Here is an 18,065-nt window from a genome sequence, read left to right on the forward strand (position 1 = left end):
ATCACTTCGTTACCTGAAAACAAACAAAAGAAAACATTCCTAATGCTGCACGTGTTGGTTTAGCCTGGGTACATCAGACATGACCTCATCACCCCTTTGAAGTCCAGAAACTCTAGACAGGCATTTATTTGTTTATTTATTTTTTCAAAAAAAAAAACCAAAAAAAAAAACTGAAGCTTTTATCAAAACATGATTCAACACTAGAAGCTTTTCAACACAGTCCTATCTGGTGCCATCTGGCAGCCAAAAATATGCAGAGCCACTTGAATCTGTGCCATATGGCCATCACTAACATGTGGAGAATAATGTGCTTAATGTGTAAAAAGTTAATACTTATGAGACAAGTAATGAGTATTCCAACTGTTAACCCACTTTGTCACACTGTGAGATACAGCAGCTGAACCTTTAGGGTTAACACACTGCGCTAAAACAGTTTGTGTGTGTTTTGCCGACGTTTGTTGAGCTAATAGAAATGTTGCATTTGAAATTACCTACCACTTAAAAAAATACTTTCATTATATTTGCTGCTTTTCAGTAGCACTAAATATATGCTGAGGTACCACAGCCACAATTTACGAGGACCTGCACTCGTTCCGGCTTTAATCCCTGAGTATAAGACTAGAAATTACACTAGAAATATTTGTTTAAAAAAGTTGAAGCTCAAGTACAGGTATCTCTACTACTCAAGTACAGATACCTGAATATTCTACTTAAGTATAGTAACGAAGAATTTGTATTTTTATACTTCCCAACTTCATGTGCTACGCTTTTGCGATGGATGACAAAATCCTTTAGAGATGGGATCTTAAAATATTTAACATCTCTATCACTTCGAAAAGATTTACCATAACTTAACCAGCTGTGCAAATACTCCAGTATCATACCATTCATAATTTATCCCAACCCCAGGATAAAGAGGTTGGATGAATGCAGTCTGGACTTGATGGATTAGAATCATTGGGTCAGAGACACGATAAAAACACAGAGTACCTGCTTTATAATCCAGGAAGACTCCAATCTTGCAGAGACCAGAGCCGGGCACCTTGGTTTCTACATTATTGTGACAGAATAAAAAGCCATCTGCAGTGCAATCTAAACTCCAGGACTTGTCATTTTTGCCAAACTGTGACTCATCTGATGTCCGGCTGATGTTTTTATAAGCCACTGCTACAGACAGAATGCGAGCATGTCCCTCTACCTCCCAGTAACACCGGTCGGACAAACCCTCTCTGCACAGCACCTGGGGAAATTTAGTGAACCTGTCCAGATGCACTGAAGCCTGGCCGGGTGAAGGCCTCATCCTGCGATTCTCGCATATCAGGTGGAGATAACGATAGTTTGAGGTCCCATCCAGTGTGAGGGGATAAACATCTGGCAAAAAATATAGCAAGTACGATCAATATTACCACTATTTTCAACTGTAACGGACTACTATATGATTTTATAATGTTTCAAGTGAATTTCATACAACGTAAAAGCTCTTCTCTGCTGCTGGGGGCCGGAGGTAGTGAGAAGTCAACATATGAAACTGTGAAGAAACAAACTGGAGTTATTAAAAAAAAATCACTGGGTATCTATGAAGCAACTCATCCACAATGCTTTCTTTTTTCTTTTTACATTTCCAACTGTTACCTGTGGCTGAGATCATGGGCCATGTTTCTTTCAGTGACATTTCCAGTTTATCTTTGAGCTCAGACAAACACTCGGTTATGTCTTTAAAGGAGCGTTGAGGAGGAGCTCCAGGTGAGCCATCTGGAGAATCCCAGGAAGTGGAGAGATGCTGTGAAATATAAGGAGAAGACAAAAATGGTCATTTTTTTAAGCAACCCATCATAAATCTAAACGATCTCATGCAGGTCTAGAATATCTGGTGTAATGTTCATTTTGGCCATTTGGATTGAATTGTGTTCAGTTCTCTCTTTTTTTAGGCCTTTGAAATCAGGTATTTTACAGGAAAACCTTTGCTATGTTGTAAGCAGCTATACCTGCATCAGATATATGAGGTCATCTGCATCCGAAGCTTTTTCCAGTTCAGCGTATGTTCTCTTCAGCTTTGTAATCTCCTCCTTCAACTGAGACTGGTGGTCCTCCACCTGAGCGGTGGCAGTTTTTTCTTGGGCTTTAATCAGCTGCTTCACCTCACTCTGTTTTCTTTGCATGGAAGAGATGAGCTCATCGAAGATCTTGTCACAGTCGTTCAGGGAAATCAGAGCAGAACTCTGTTGGCACATCGCAGATCTGTTTTTAGTTTAAAAGTTTGTCTTTATTCAGTTAAAACAACAACCCGACTTGATCTTTGAACCCCACAGACCGAGACAATTGTAGAGGATATGTTAAGCATTAAAAGACGCTAAGTTAACAACCACCTGTGGTGCACAAATCACACCTAAAGACAGAATGCTAAACTAAAAGTCATCAGATGAGAGGATTCATGTTTGTTGATGATGCTAATGAATTTGCAGATCAACAGCACGTCTCTCAAAGTAAAGGTAAAAAGAGCAAATCAAAAACAAATGCTGAGAGCAGTGCTTGTTTGTGCCCTCAAGTGGGTAAAAATCTTATTGCAAGTTTGATCAGAGCTAAATACTGAGACTATGTTAACACACTAAAGCTCATTTCAGCAGCTATCTCATTCACCCAGCAGTTGAATGCACATATCAGATCTGAAAACATTGCTTTTCCACACCTTGAGACTCTCCTCAGCTTGGCTCAGTTCTTTCAGCTTCTTCTCTTTCTTTTCGACTTTGTCCTGGATTTTCCTTTGATTTAAAGCCAGCTGATTCTGCAAGAAGGCATGGTTGCATCCAGTGAGTCATTTAAATATTAGTAATCAGTAATGTAATTAATGAGTACGTCTGATGGCCACGTGTCGTTTGGGAGCACAGAAACATTTGGACTTTGAAAGGTAGCATTATGTGCTCGACTCCTTGCCCACACCTTTGCCTTATCCTTGAGTGCTGAAGCGGAAACACATCCGTGGCCCTTGTGCTCATCCACTGTGCACAAAGAGCAAACAAGCTGCTCATCTTGCTCACAGTAGAGCTCCTTTAACTTGCTGTGCTTCGTGCACATTTTCTCCTGTATTGACACTGTAGCTGCCACCAGCTCGTGCTTCTTCAACACAGCAACACTGTAGTGAGGCTCGAGGTGAGTGGGACAGTAAGATGCCAAGCAGGTCAAACATGACATGGTGGCTTTGATTCTGATCCCACAGCAAAAGTCACAGGCAACATCTGTTGGGCTGGCATAGACCAGAGAAGGACATGTTGACTTTGTGCTCTTTAGCTTATTCACAACCTAGACAGAAAGACAGAAACTGTTAGGATGTGCTGTAAAGAGAAATAGAATGTTTTTGAGGCTGGCTTCATAAGGAAGTGTGTTCACATAAAAATGGTTAAACTCTGGAGTTCAAATAAATATGTTGGTACAAACTGGTACAAAACCAGTTCCACTTGTTTAATTATTTACACAATTACAGGAAAAAGGGGGGGATGATTTCTTATGTAACAATACGACTAATACGTTATCTGTGAACTACAGAGTCTGTGCTAAGTTCATTTCTGTCCCCTCACCTCGGCCAGCATGTTGTTCCTCCTGAGAACAGGCCGATGGCTGAATGTCTCCCTGCACTGAGGACAGCTGTATTCACCCTTCTCCTCCTCTCCATCCCAGCAATGCTCAATGCAGCTTTTACAATAACTGTGTCCACAATAAATGGTGACGGGTTCTTTCAGAAGATCCAAACACACTGAACAGGAAAACTGAATGCAGTCCAGGTCAACTCCATGTGGCTCATCTTGCTGACTTTGCTGCTTGCTAGCCATTTTAGTTGCGGTATTATTAAGAAACAGAACTGGACTGTCCCTGAGTTGACATATCTCTGAAGATCTTGGCAAAGAAAGCAGCAACTGTCTGCTTTCAGCAGAAGTGGAGAAGTGGAAACAGGTCAAGTGTTGAAGTGCAGTCAATGTCCACCCACTTTAATTGTCGTCACATTTGCGTTAATGATTCATTTTAAAGGGGAAGATAGAACAAATCAGTTTATCAGTCATAGAGACTAGCGAGCATACAGAGTCTATAATTCACTGCTGCATTTGCATCTTTCAGAGTCTGAGGAATGCTCTTGGGGAAGAATAACAAGGCTTACATTGTAGTTTTACACTGTAGTACTGTTTGTTGCCTTGTTTGTATTGTCCATTCATTGTTGTGTCATCTCCTACACATTACTATTAACCACAAAGTAACCTTAAAATAACCAAGAATCAACTGCATGTTTTTAAAACATGTGTAACAAGAAAATGCAAAAAATGCAAACTCACTCTTTTTTTTTCTCAAGTTCACAAAGGAGTCGTTCTAAAGACTGACGGTTGCCAAGTCTGTAAGGGTGAAAAAAGCTAGCAAAACAGATTTGGAGAAAAACTAAATCTGCAATGAGATTAAATGCTGGTAGATTAAGCTAAAAATACAATAAAACAATGTAAATGCGGGATGACCCAAACTGTACATCCAGGACAGATTTGCTCATTAATAAAATAAGGTAACTATCCAAGTCTTGCACAGTAAATATATGGACTACGAGTACAAACCACAAACATCCAACATTTCATGTAGTACTAACACACTGCTCTTGCCTTTCTTTACTCTTAAGATCCAGAACTTGACCTCTCACCGCCTTGTGGGTGTTTCACATATGCAAACATACTTAATAGACCTTCTTATTGCTGGTAGTGGCATCTCATGACACACATACATTTCTTTGCTAGAGTTCCCCCCATTGATCAGAGCATGTAAGTGCAGTATGACAATCCTGCCTAAAAGCAGTATTCTCAAAACGAAAGAAGAACTGGAAAAAATGGAAAACTCCCCAGAAATTAGTTTTTTTTATTGCTTAAAAGCAACAGGGACAAAACAGGGTCAACAATATCTTAGAAATATGTAACATGACTAAATATTCCATGACAAGTTAACAAAACCAACTCCCACCACAGTTTTTTGACTTACTTGTTGACTTGTTTGTCTGTGATGCTTCTCGGTCTGAGACATTCGTCCACAGGAAAAAAAATATGACTACAATGCATTAAGGCCCTCAGAAGATTATGCAAAAAGTCCACAAAAAAGGTAACTGCTAGATAAGTATTCAACAATTTGCCAACAAACCTGATTCCAAATAATTTAACATGTTCTCTTCGATGTATGTAGTATTATTATGCAGTTATTATGTGAAGTGTAAGAACATCAAGAAATAATAAGATGCTTTTTTCCCTTCCACTACCTGGATGATAATTATAGAAATCTCACTTAAACCTGATAAGAGACTTTCCTTTCTCCACTATAGCCTCACACGCTCTCTGTGCAGCGTCTGATGGGGACTTAGCATCATTAGCTGCTTCATTTCCAATGAAGCCACCAAATACTCCTCCTGCTGCTGCTACTGCCACACAAGCTGCTCCAGCAACTCCTACAGCTGCTTCTCCTGCTGCTGCTGACGACACTCCCATTAATGCTGGAGCCTTTTTTACAGCGTTCATTAACATTACGTTATTCATGGCTGTGACAGCTAATCCAACCATTGCTGCTACACCAAAAAAAGCACCGAGCAAAGCTCCTGTTGCAATCCCTGTCAGTTTGGTCAGAAACCTGTTGCACACATCAGATTTAGCCTGGTTTCTGATCTCTTCTGCAGTTTTATCTGGCATTGAGTACGAAATGTGCTCGACCCGTTTCTGTATTGCCGTCTCCACATGTTGCAGCATTTTATTTGTGTAGTAACCTCCGTTTTTTTCCACCACCATTTTTTCTATTGTTTTCAGCAACTCCTCCAGCTGGAACTGGTTGCTCCTGTAGTTGTTTGGCTGGTTGTTGTTCCAGTGTTTGTTATCAAAGACGTGACACCGACCACCACACTTTGACACCAGATCACTCAGATTTTTGTTCTGACTGACAAAATCTTCAATTTTCATCTTTTTGTCGAGCTGGTCACCGTGAGTGAAAACAACGACAGCATATTTTAGAGCTTCATCTGAGAAATACTGAACTATCTTAGTGATGACAGCCTGCTCGTGCTCTGTGAATTTACCCACTTGAAGCACAATGAGAAAAGCATGAGGCCCAGGAGCACACTCTGTCATACAGCTCATTATCTCAGGCTTCAGATCTTCCTCAGACCTTCCTGTGTCAAAGAAACCAGGGGTGTCGATCAGAGTGATGCTTCTTCCACTGACTGTTTTGGTTTCTGTTTGGCATTTCATTGTTCCAGAGTTTGGAGAGTCATAAAAGGTAAAGTGCTCCTCTCCAAGAATGGTGTTACCCAGGTGACTTTTCCCAGATCCAGTTTTTCCCAGCAGGACCAACCTCATCGTTGTTGACTCTACAGGAGAAAGTTGACTCTGTTAAGTACATTTGTCTCTCTCTTGTTTTTTTTCTCTTTTTTTTTTTTGCTGCTGCAAAGAGAGACGTTTCTTTGTGGTTTGAGGTTTTGAACAGAAAGCAGTAGATAGTTTATAGTTTTACTTACAAAAAACACACTTCTAAATGAAAAACTAGTGTTAGAGCCAAAGGGGTTTACTGGAAGAAGTATCTGGTAATTAATAAAAGGAAATCATTAGGAAGGATAATGAAATATTGGACTGTCTGAATAATCCACTCCATTAAGAGTTTGAGCTATTGCCCTCAGGCTCTTAATTTGGTAAATTTACATGCATTACTCCAGCACTTTGGGTATTATTATTTTTCATTCTTTCTCAGTATTCTATACTCACCTAGATCGTGGACCTTTTGGTGAACATGTTGAGTGAAATTGTCATTTTGGAAAACATCAAATGCCTGCAAAGACAACAAAGTATCAACATCAATAGCAATCCTTGTAAAAACTCATCAGATGGAAATGCAGATGAAAAAAGTAATTATTATTATCTTGTGTAGTTCATGTAATAGAGTGAAGAAAAAACGATTCATTACAAAGTAAAATGAAACAAATATTGATATGGAACGTAACTTTACTTTTCCAAAGTGTTTTTCAACACTCAGCACACTAATGGTTAGGAGCCAATATTTAAGGAAAAGTGCTTTGTCATTACCTTGTGTGAGTCCTCGTCATCGGGGTGAATGACGATGCGGATCAGGAGTGGTGTGATGCCCACCTGCTCCTCTTCAAATACATGAACTTCCTCCTTTAAAGCCCTCACCACCTCACTGACAGGAAACTGCAGGGCCATCCCAGCACCGAGGACGGGAAGAGCAACAGATCTGAATCTTTTCTTCGCACAAGAAGATAGGATTGTGTTGATGCCCATTCGAAGAACCTATAACACATAACAATGCTGCATTATGACAAATGGCTTCATTAAAAAATGTCCTCACAAACAGACAGAATAATAAAATCCCACCTCTCCCACTATCTCACCTGGACTGCAACTCCGTCTGGGTCACCATCCCAGGGAACAAGATTGAGGAAGAAGACTGCATTAGACTGAAGTCCAGGTAAGCCCTCCAGCAGTACTGAGTCACCAGGCATTGTTTCATCTTCCTCTTCCTTTCTAAACCTTGTGGTCAGCTGTGGTCCAGCTACTTCAAACAAAGCATTTCCAACACAGGTAGAGAGAGGATCATGGCCAACCATAGGAGACACCACAGCATCCACCTAGGAGAAGAGCAGGAGATTTGGTGAGCTTAGAAAATGTGTTTTATTGCAAGGTGTTGTTTATTTTAATTACAGCAACATTTCTCACCTGTTGGCTCTCGATCGATCCCTGAATAACCTCCATGTGGACTCTGCCTCCAGGAGCTCTGGCAGTGGCTCCTCTTGCTGTATCTTCATCAGGTGTATCTATCCCTTGGAGAAGCCTGTCACATGCTTCCTGTATGGCCCTCACTGCCTCCTCTCTGTTATCAATCAGGATGATTTTGCTCAGACTTCGACCTCCCACACTGCCAAAGTCCTTCACAGCAGCAACAGTTGCCTCAGTGCACACAGTGAGAGGAACCCCAGAGACACCTGAGCTGATACAAGGAATGGCTATGGACTGAAACTCCATTATTTCTGATAAATTTAAAGCACAATGCACAGTTTTCTCCAGTAACATCTTATCTCTGTTACTTGCTTTTCCACCTACAGGCCCAACTGCATGAAGCAGTTTCTTGCACTTTAAGTTACCCCCTGTGGTCACTACTGTTTCTCCTATGGGAATTTTCCCCAAACACTTCACTAATTCATCACTCTCTCTCTGTATTTCAGGACCACCAGCTCGACTCAGTGCAGCAGCAACACCTGCAGAGTGCTCCAAGTCCTGATTGGCTGCATTAACCAGAGCATCAGCGTGTTGCTTGGTGATGTCACCCTGACACACAAACACCTGGAGCCCATCACAAAGGCTGTAGCTAGCAATGGTTGTGCTTTCCTCTCTTAAACTCAGAGATGCCATATTGTCACGTAAACTTGAAGACTGCTCGATGTCTAACAACCTGGCATGAACCAGAGACAGTTCTCCAACAACAACAGCCATCCCAGACTCATCTGTGTACACCTTCACCTCACCTGCAGTCTGACAAGAGCTGCTGGACTGAACCAAAGCTTCAACTTTGTCAGGGTTGACCTCATAATGGCAAAAGTAGCCACCAAAGAGAGCGTCTACCTCAGCTTTCCAATCACTAACTTCATCTGCAGCACCAGGTTGAGCTCGCCTCCTGACTAAAACTCTCCCCTCCTCACAGTAAAGATCAGCAGAGCAGGCTAAACAGGCAAGCATGTTCTCAAGTTCTTGCTGAGCATGTGGACATTCTTTCAGGTAACGAAGGAGATAATTATCAACGTGTAGTTCATACTCTTCATCACTTGGTGGAAGAGACGAGGCAGCAATGTTCTCAGGAGTCTGTGATTGGGAAGAAATGCAAATGAGAGGAGGTATCAATCGGCAACAAAGACCACCTTACCACCTTATATATATATATGTGTATATATAAATTGATGATTTGATGATGTGTGTGTGTGTTGTGTGTGTTCCTATAGTTATAAATTTATTAGCTATCCCACATTTAAAAACCTTGATTAAATTAATATACAAAATGTACCGCTACTGTAGCAGTGGGGATGGTGTAAGTTTCCAGACTTTCTCGGACTGTGATCACCAAATGACGATCTCCAAGCTCCAAAACATGCTCTGATCTTTTAAGGACTCGCTGCTGATCTGTAGACAGACATCTGGAGTTACACAGTGGATTTGTTTTACATTTACTTAAAAAAGTTATATATATAGTAAATTATTTTCTTTAAAGCCTCCTTCCTTTTATTCTTTACATCCCATGCCTGTCATATGTTACAAATGCCTTTCAACAACTTGCCCTTGGATTTATAGCCGATTTTACTTGACCGGGGATAGTTGTAACATGGGTCAGTTGTAACACTTCCAATTTCTCCAATCAGGGCTAAGTTTCAAATGATGTGACTCATCCTGTGCATGCCCAATTCAGTTCTGCTATCACATGTGAAAAATCAGCACATTTCGTCAAACACAGACAATTTAACATGAAAAAAAGTAATTTGTATGCCAAAAAGTAAGTATTTCTACTTTATTTCAATTTCTAATAGCATTATCTGCTTTGCAGTTAAACTCATCAAACTTAAATTGTGTTATTTGTATGTCTATGGGGATATATTCTGTGTAGGTCTTTAGTGCTAATGTTTTAGCCGTTGGCTGTAATGTTAGCTAGTTCATGGCTATAGGAGTCTGGGTCAGTTGTAACAGCAACAGTCTGAGTTAGTTGTAACAATAATACAGATGTTACAACTTGCCACACTATTACTTTAACTTATATTAAACAAGTTGGGGCAACGACATCAGCAGAGAGAGGTTCACTGGTCGCTTTTGTATATGCGGTTAATGCCATTGGCAACACAATTCCTCCACTGTTTGTGTTCCCACACATACATTATGCAGACCACTGTGTCAGAGATGGACCAGTAGGAAGTACTGGTAGTGGAAATAAATCAGGATGGGTGCAAGAAACAGATTTCCTCATCTTTCTGAAGCACTTTGCAAACCACACCAAGGTAAGCCATGATAAAAAGTAATGGAATTGCGATGCTGGTGAACAACTACATTTTTTGAGCTTCATTGTTATGTTCAAAATTGGTGCAAGAGTTGTAGGTTATAATGCCCACTGAGCCAATGAGGCCAAACTCCAATTAGACCAACCAAAATTAATGAAATATTCAGTTGCAGAAAATTCCATAATTTGTCTTTTTTTGGGGGGTTGGAATATGTTCAAAAGCTAGATTTCTGCATTCTGACACACACACACACACACACACACACACACACACACACACACACATAGCTACATAAATGGATGTAAGTGCATTCATGCGTTGAATAAAAAAGATTACATGTTAATGTTTTGTCAGTATCCTTATTTCATACCATGCAATGGGTAATTGTGCTGCAGAGAAAATAGCTGCACTATTTAATAGCAGAGACATGTAAATACTTTGCATTACATTTTGAATCCACCACCTTAAAAGAGCTCCAATTTACAGACAGAAATGTCAAAAATGTTACAACTATCCCCGGTCTCCCCTACTTGCTGATTTTACTACCTCTGTCAACCCACATTTGTTCCACTGATGCAACAAAAACTGCATTTGTATTTGAGTGTACTGCAATATTCCAGTCTTCTCCTTAACAACTCATCCATAGAGAAGAAGATACCACCAGTTACATAATAACTGGTCGTTTCAGTTCTGTCGCACAGCCTTAACTGAATGGTTAACTTTCACTTTCGATAGACCCTTATAGACTCTTCCTGTTCAGGTTTTCTTTCATGCAGCTCATCATTAAGTTTTTCCTCAAAATTTTAAACCTCGTTGTTCTTACTGTTTTTAGCAAATTTTAGCAAAAGGAAAATAATAAACAAATAATTATGACTGGCCGTTTGCATACTTCGACAACTATATGACGTCTCGTGAAAAAGCATACGAAATATATTTAAATATATGTACCCATATTAAAATTAATGATTTACCTACCCCTTTCATATCTGAAAGCAATACCATAGACGTCCTCACCCAGTCTTATCAGTGGGCCGCAGTCTCCTCCGCCCGAGATGGCGCGACGGAAATATGTTTCTATTCCTTTTATATGCTCTTCGCGGAGACCGTAGCACTCAAAGAAAATCGGGTAATGGTACATATCACCCATCATCCCGCTGTAACTAAAGCTATGTAGAGCGTGTAGCAGGTATCAGATCTACAGCTGATCCTGAGAGATGAGTTGTGCCGTTATGACACGGGCGCAAAATGAGTGCTGGTACGTCACGGGGGCCACGTGACCCAACAACTGCATGAAATTCGTGATAAATTTAGAACAGCAGCAAGTAAACAGCTCTAGGGCACAAAACAACCAGCAAGTCCAGGAAATTGCTCTCCTAATGAATGTTGGTACACAGGTTAAAAATAAAAGCCCTGTCCCATAGATATTACTTTTATCCTGATCTTAATGGGAAAAGAATATGATTGGAAGGAAACAAATACCAAATAGACAACTTTTTTATATATAAGCAGAAAAATTAAACATTGGACATCAAGTCGCAGCAAGTCCTCTATATGTATATATGCAATGTAAATCTGTTTACTAACACATTATATCTAGCCTGTATACACCTTTGCATACTATTGTTGAACAACCTTTTTTTTTTACACTGAACATCCATTGTTGTGTTTTTAATTCATCTTATGTTTACTTATTTTCACAGATTAGAGTAGCGTGGATCACTGTGGGACCACTCTGACCAATGATGTGAAAGAGACCAAAGACAATAAGGGACATAAAGTTTGTTAATCCTGCTCAACATCCCCATGGGAAGGAGAATCCAAGACTTTTTTAGCATTTATGTGTTCACATAGAAAAAACAAAAGGAAATATGTGCTCTAACTTTGAAAACCAGTGCGCAAGACGTATGTGTTATCATAACTTTAGTTTTAGAGAAATATTCTGCCAACACCTCTGATTAAATAACAGACTTTCTGACTCTTAGAGGAAATTTAGTTCCCAAAACTTGTTTTCATAGTATCTACTTCATATATTGTTTATGGGTTTGTGACATTTATGAAAGATTTGATTTGATTGATTTTGAAAATGGTTTTGTTTTAGATTTATTCTATATTTAATATAGAAGGGGTTTTAAGTTTTCATTTTGTTACAATGCTTTATTTTCACTTTTTTAATCAGTTCTTAATTATGGCTGTAGTTTTAACTTTCTTAAATTTAGATGAATACTGATTTGTTTTTGTTGTTGTTGTTTTTTGCAGTACTGAATCTGTACATTTGAGGTCTGAATCAATATTAAAGTTACAATACATGGCAATCATTGTCTCAGAACAGTTTACATAAATTTACTGGGTGTTAGTTAGGGTGAAACAATTATTTGTTTTAAGTGTACACTCATAGTTTTGCATTAGTTTTAAAGTATTCATAGCCTTGGTATACCTTTACAATCTGTTATATTTGATGCTGGTGGTGATGAAGATGAAGATGAGAAGGAGGTGGGTTGCACAAAGACAGAAAAGCACTGAGATTTTAAACACAGAACAGAAGGCAGGCAAGAAAATTATTGGATGAGAGTAATGATGCCAGCACTGATTTTGTAAGCATGGGAAAGTGGAAGTGATGTAAAGAATAGACTAGCAGCTGAACACACAGGAAAGCAGGCAGATGAGTGATTACTTCCTTACTTAACTTATACATGAGCTTCATTATTACTGAAGACCTGGGAATGAGCTCACAAAGAGCATGGGCATTTTTTGCCGCCTTGTTGGAGCGAAGCTGTTGGAGAAACACAAGAATTAATCGAGAGATGCAGACTGATGCAACAAAAACCAGTAAGTAGGGTGTACAGCGTACACTATAGTTTATAGTACAAAGTAGTATTAGCTTATTATTTACACGATCTAATATTTATATCCACATAATTATGGATTATTATATTTACAATATTAAAAACACATAGTGTATTTTACAGAAAATTACATTAGGAAACATAATATATTAGATTTATATTTCAAATTTGACAAAATGCTTGCCAGTCTTGGTAGCTGGGGATCAGTCCGCCAGGGCCTCTGCTCCTGGCTGCCACCCGGCACACATAGCACCCGACCCCTACGGTGCCTCCTGTGGTTGGTGGGCCTGCAGGAGGATGGGCCCAAGTCCCCTTTTAGGGCCGTGCCTGTGCAGGCTCCATGGATTAAGGCCTGACCACCAGACGCTCGCCCTTGGGCACCCTCCCTGGGCCTTGCCCCAGGGCGGGGCCCCGGTAACCCTATCCCAGACCCACTTTGGTCAACTCCACTTTGTCAGGCAGGCTCTATTTAAATGATCTGCTGATCAGGTGTGTCAGTGGTCAGGTGTGGGTGTGGTTAGAGAAACTGAACTCTGCTTTCCAAAGATGTGATACACCACAGTTAATTTATCTTACAAGAGGGAGCAGCACAGATTTTTCTTTTCTTTAATAATAATCACCTTCACTTAGAAACAACACTTTGTGTTTACTTGTGTTATGTTTGTCCAATATTTAAACTTGATTGATCTGAAATATTCAAGTGTGACAAACATGCAAAAATAAAAACAGGAATTGCAGGGTGAAGTGTTCCCTCCATGGTTTTCTCAAACCCCTTCACCACAATGAGGTGCTGCTTAGGCTGCTGCCCCCACGACGTGGCCCCGGATAACCGGAAGAAGATGGATGGATGAATATGACAAAATGGTGATTTTACAGCAGCAGCAGGGAGGGCCAGATGGGGAGGGCAGCTGCCCCTCCCTGAGACTGTTTCTGCTAGAAGTTTCTTCTTTTTATAAGGGAGTCCTTCCTCCCCACTGATGCCAAAGCACTTGCTCATAAGGGGTTATCTGATTGTTGGGGTTTTCTCATTTTTTTGTATTATTGTAGCGCCTTAAATCTTACAATATAAAGCACCTTGAGGCAACTGTACTTTAATGTCGGTCATAAGGGAGGTACTTCAAGAGCCATATATTTTATGAGGTGGTACTCATTGTGAAAAGTTTGAGAACCACTGGTTTAAAAGGTGCATGAGCCTCTGGTAAAACTGGGGGTGAAGTGGTAGAGCACTGTCGAAAGGTGAACCAAGAAGTAAGCACAGATCTATTCAACAGAGTGTGACACCATGTGTGAAAAAAAGAGGGTATTACAGCTAAAAGAAAAAAAAAAAGCTAAATTTAAAAAAAATCCTTTCTTTTTCAGTTTAAATTTTTATCTTTCAGTGTCACGTTTTTTTGGTGTTTTTTTTTTTCAGTACCAAAACTAGATGTCACTGTTCTGGTTGCAGATAGAGTATTCATTACAGATCACAAACAAACATACTGCATTGTATCAAATAAAGTGTTTAAATTATGAAGTTATCAGGCAAACAGAAAGGTGGAGTTCTCACAGAATAACTGAGAGATGTGATGCTCACTTTTCTCATTTGTAGGTGCCCACTTTGTCCTGGCCGGTGATTCTGCTGCTATCTGCTAACCTGGATGCCCAGGATGCCCAAGAGTCTGTCTGAGAGTTCAGCCATCGCAGCAGTGCCACCGGCTGGGTTAACTGCACATTGTTCATCTGTCCTGTAGGGTTCACTCATCTGTCGTGACTAACTTCCTACTTGGTGGTGTACCGTGTTGAGATGCCACTCGTGACGATGAGGCTGTTGTTATGTTAGGAATTCTGAATATAGAAGTGCAACAATGATATTTGTTTGTTTCTTAACTTTATTTGTTTCCATTTGCACAACAAAAATGGTTTTTGACTTTTCATTGAGACAAATATTTTCATGCAAAAAAATATTTCCATCGCAGATAAAAGCACCAACTCCATTCAGCTGCAAACTGCTGGAGTGAATGAAAGTGATTAAAGTCTTGAAAGACTCATTGTATGTTTAACACTGAGCAACTTCTGATGACGTTTGAAGTGACAAATCTTTATTTGTAGGTGCATCTCCATTGTCTGACACTGCAGACATATTCCGCTAGTGTCTAATTTTTCTAAAGTGGATAGTTCTTACTTTATGTTACAAGTGGCAGGTGTGTGGTTGGTTCATAGTCTTTTTTATTATGTTTGTCAAGAGCTGTTGATAAGATTATGTGTTACTCCTGATATTTGAGACATTAAAGTGATGTAGTGTCACACTGACCTTAAGAGTGCAGTGAGGAGCATCATTACAACCATTAAATATTTCAGCTCACATAAGTAACCCTGTTGGATCCTATGGGCTCAATGCTGTTAGACACTTTTGCTAAGGATTTCCTCTCATGGGGAGTACTTCAGGATTCATGATTTATTTTGCAATGACTGCAGCAAACATCATGAGGTATTCAAACACATAAAGGTGTGGCTTTTTGTCATGATTTAAATGAGACTGAACTGAATTAAGCTATTTTGTCAATAACCTAAAATAGATATACCATTATATATTAAAATATATTTGCTAACCAACACTGTGTTGCTTGGATTTCTCCTTCAAAGACATTTGTCAGTCCCACAGATTTTTAATGATAAAACCAGACAGACAGGCCTGAAGAAATGCAGTGGCGGGTTTCATTATGAGAATGAAGGAAAAATTTAAATACCTTTAAGCAATGGCATTGTCTTCTTTCACATAAAGAAAATTCCTTTGGTATTTTGGCCTGTTGCCAGTAACATTCCTGTTCATATGAACTCACCCCACCCTTTACCAGAAGTGTCCAACTTTTCCAGTAAAACGATACTGCTGCATCAAAATAAGAAAACAATAACCCCAAAACCGCGTAGACAAGGAGGGGTATTAGAAGGGATTTATGACTCCCGTCATAATTTATGACATGTTATAGAGCTGTGATATGTTTAGTCACTGTCCTTTTTAATTAGAACTTGGTGTTTGACATGTTAAGTGCTAGAGACCAACCATCAGCGATCGGCTCCTGTGTGGATGGAGATCTACAGGGTGGGCCATTTATGTGGATACACCGTAATAACATGGGAAAGGTTGGTGATATTAAAGTCCTGTTTGTGGCACATTAGTATATGTGAGGGGGCAAACTCCTCAAGATGGGTAGTGACCATGGTGGCCATTTAGAAGTCGGCCATCTTGGATACAACCTTTTGTTTTTTCAATAGGAAGAGGGCCATGTGACACATCAAACTTATTGGTAATGTCACAAGAAAAACAATGGTGTGCTTGGATTCAACGTAACTTTATTCTTTAATGAGTTATTTACAAGTTTCTGACCACTCATAAAATGTGTTCAATGTGCTGCCCATTGTGTTGGGCAGCACATTGAACACAGCAAGGTCAGAAGTCCCATCCTGTAGCAACAGTGATGCCTTGAATCTGTCCTGCGGGGTAGAGGAACCAGATGGTATCATCTTGGAATCCACCATAACCTCAGCAAGAGCAGAGCAATCATCAGGTGATATGGTAGTGCAAGAAGATGCACCTCATCAAGATGTGGAGAAGTCACTTCCAGGGGAAAAACCAGGTAGTGACAGGAATTAAGTTAGGAACATACCAGACAAATGGCAAAAAATTACATATATTTTATTTCTTTTGATTTATGTGATCCATACAAATGGGTACCTTTCAGAGTGGAAATGTGAACAAGATGCAACCAGAGCAGCCTGGCTCAGAGTTACTTCCAAAGCATGAGACCAGAAAGGCAGTAGTCCTGCAAATGGACTTGCGGGAAAGTATTATGGATCAACAGAGATCACTTATCTCCCTCTACAAAGCCCCAAAGGTAGAGTACTGCCTGGATTTCTCATACGCAACATAACCTAGCTGTACTCTTTTCAGGGAACACAGATCTTACAAGACTGTTTGACGGTGAGCTACAACACTTGACTCCATCCACTTCTCAGACCTTGCTTGAGAGTGACATGTTTTTGGTGGCAGGTAAGAAAGTTATGTACAGAAATAAGAGGAAGAGGAATTTAAAATAATATACGTGCAGCACTAAAGGTAACAGCATTACTAGTGTTACATTATCCTAACTGTAACCCTAAAGATGAAAAATAGATTGAATGCAGTTACAAAACTGTTTATTTTTACCACCGTGCAATGTTAGGCTAAGTGAATTTATTATGTTTGGTCTTAGCAAGAATAATGGGACATTCATTCATTCATGGTGGACCGTGTGTGTCTGGTATAAGTCCTGCAATCATCCATGTCCTTTTTGGTGGCTCACCTGAAACAGCTACAGTTCAGATTGAGGATTGCCCTGATATTGATATCTGCAGCACTATTCAGCTGGTTTGCATTTTTGTACCATTATTTTGAAGAATTACTATTTCACTAAATATTGAATTTAGAGACATTATTGAATAGCCACCAGTACCTACTACTGACTACTAAATTTTTTTTCTTTGTCCTAGCTTGATGGCACTGCTGAATTAACAGAACTGGAATGAAGAAATGTTCTCGAGCTAGCCCTGGCTTGGGACCTGCCAGGTGTCACACAAACCAATATAAAGTTGCTGTATGAATGTCTGCTATTCCACGCTGTGAGTACTGACTTACTCTCAGCAATGCATTTAAATTTTAAATAGAAAAGCACATCAAACCTTTGGATGTGAATAAGTACATTTTTCATATACATTAAAAAAAATCTCTTTGAAGGCCATCTGAAATTATTTTATTAGTACAGTGGATGTTCTTTAAGTATTTAACATTTAAAGTGTGTTTCACTTTACGGACTCACACTTCAGTTTTGGTTTGGTCTCACCGTTGTAGGTCATAACACGAACAAGTCATCAAGTCAAGCAGCTGAGGAAAGGGCTTAAGGAGATGGTATGGCTGCTTCTGACAGAAAGATCAGACATCATTCCTCTTTTCTTACCAAGGTAATCAGAGACTGCTCCCTGTTGTGAGGTAAAGTCAGGTCACATCTTTTAACATCTGAATAGTAAAGGTATTTTGTTAATTTATGAAGGATGCACATTAATTGTTGACACAAAACACCAATATACTATTTGGTATGCTTGGGCTAGTTGAACAGCTGGGTTACATTTAATAAAAATACACCTAATGTTGCTGACACTCTTAA

General features: G+C 39.7%; 2 protein-coding genes and 1 pseudogene across 3 annotated transcripts; 1 reads left to right on the top strand and 2 right to left on the bottom strand.

Annotated features, from left to right (window-relative positions):
* Nucleotides 1-91: 91 nt before the first annotated feature.
* Nucleotides 92-4,714, bottom strand: LOC146577838 (E3 ubiquitin/ISG15 ligase TRIM25-like). Its single transcript, XM_085255694.1, has 7 exons — nt 3,573-4,714; nt 2,938-3,297; nt 2,687-2,782; nt 1,986-2,219; nt 1,633-1,780; nt 1,469-1,528; nt 92-1,371 (listed from the first exon to the last, which is right to left on the bottom strand). The coding sequence occupies exons 1-7, from the start codon at nt 3,822-3,824 to the stop codon at nt 842-844; spliced, it is 1,680 nt and encodes a 559-aa protein (XP_085111820.1). The 5' UTR covers nt 3,825-4,714; the 3' UTR covers nt 92-841.
* Nucleotides 4,715-4,861: 147 nt separating this feature from the next.
* LOC146577839 (uncharacterized) lies at nt 4,862-11,289 on the bottom strand. Of its 2 annotated transcripts, none has more exons than XM_085255633.1 (7): nt 11,060-11,289; nt 9,067-9,182; nt 7,728-8,867; nt 7,403-7,639; nt 7,077-7,301; nt 6,759-6,822; nt 4,862-6,367 (listed from the first exon to the last, which is right to left on the bottom strand). In XM_085255633.1, exons 1-7 carry the CDS (start codon nt 11,193-11,195, stop codon nt 5,295-5,297), a joined length of 2,991 nt encoding a protein of 996 aa, XP_085111759.1. In that variant the 5' UTR covers nt 11,196-11,289; the 3' UTR covers nt 4,862-5,294. The 2 variants fall into 2 exon arrangements, with proteins under 2 accessions (XP_085111759.1, XP_085111750.1); XM_085255624.1 differs by having other exon boundaries at nt 11,021-11,289.
* A 5,303-nt stretch (nt 11,290-16,592) lies between these two features.
* LOC146577840 (uncharacterized) lies at nt 16,593-17,866 on the top strand (annotated as a pseudogene).
* The last annotated feature ends 199 nt before the right edge of the window (nt 17,867-18,065 follow it).

Source organism: Mchenga conophoros, linkage group LG3, assembly GCF_057382185.1.
Source record: "Mchenga conophoros isolate Kocher_MC1m ecotype Shallow Benthic linkage group LG3, M_conophoros_male_GT1.1, whole genome shotgun sequence".
NCBI classification, from domain to species: Eukaryota; Metazoa; Chordata; class Actinopteri; order Cichliformes; family Cichlidae; genus Mchenga; species Mchenga conophoros.

Coding starts and splice junctions, on each gene's coding strand:
- LOC146577839 (XM_085255624.1), bottom strand. CDS start 11,195: ATGATGGGTGATATGTACCATTACCCGATTTTCTTTGAGTGCTACGGT. Junction 9,183..11,020: donor TGCTTTCAGATATGAAAGGG/GTAGGTAAATCA, acceptor GTCTGTCTACAG/ATCAGCAGCGAGTCCTTAAA. Junction 6,823..7,076: donor ATGACGAGGACTCACACAAG/GTAATGACAAAG, acceptor TTGTCTTTGCAG/GCATTTGATGTTTTCCAAAA.
- LOC146577838 (XM_085255694.1), bottom strand. CDS start 3,824: ATGGCTAGCAAGCAGCAAAGTCAGCAAGATGAGCCACATGGAGTTGAC. Junction 1,781..1,985: donor ACCTCATATATCTGATGCAG/GTATAGCTGCTT, acceptor TATATTTCACAG/CATCTCTCCACTTCCTGGGA. Junction 1,529..1,632: donor GCCCATGATCTCAGCCACAG/GTAACAGTTGGA, acceptor GTTTCTTCACAG/TTTCATATGTTGACTTCTCA.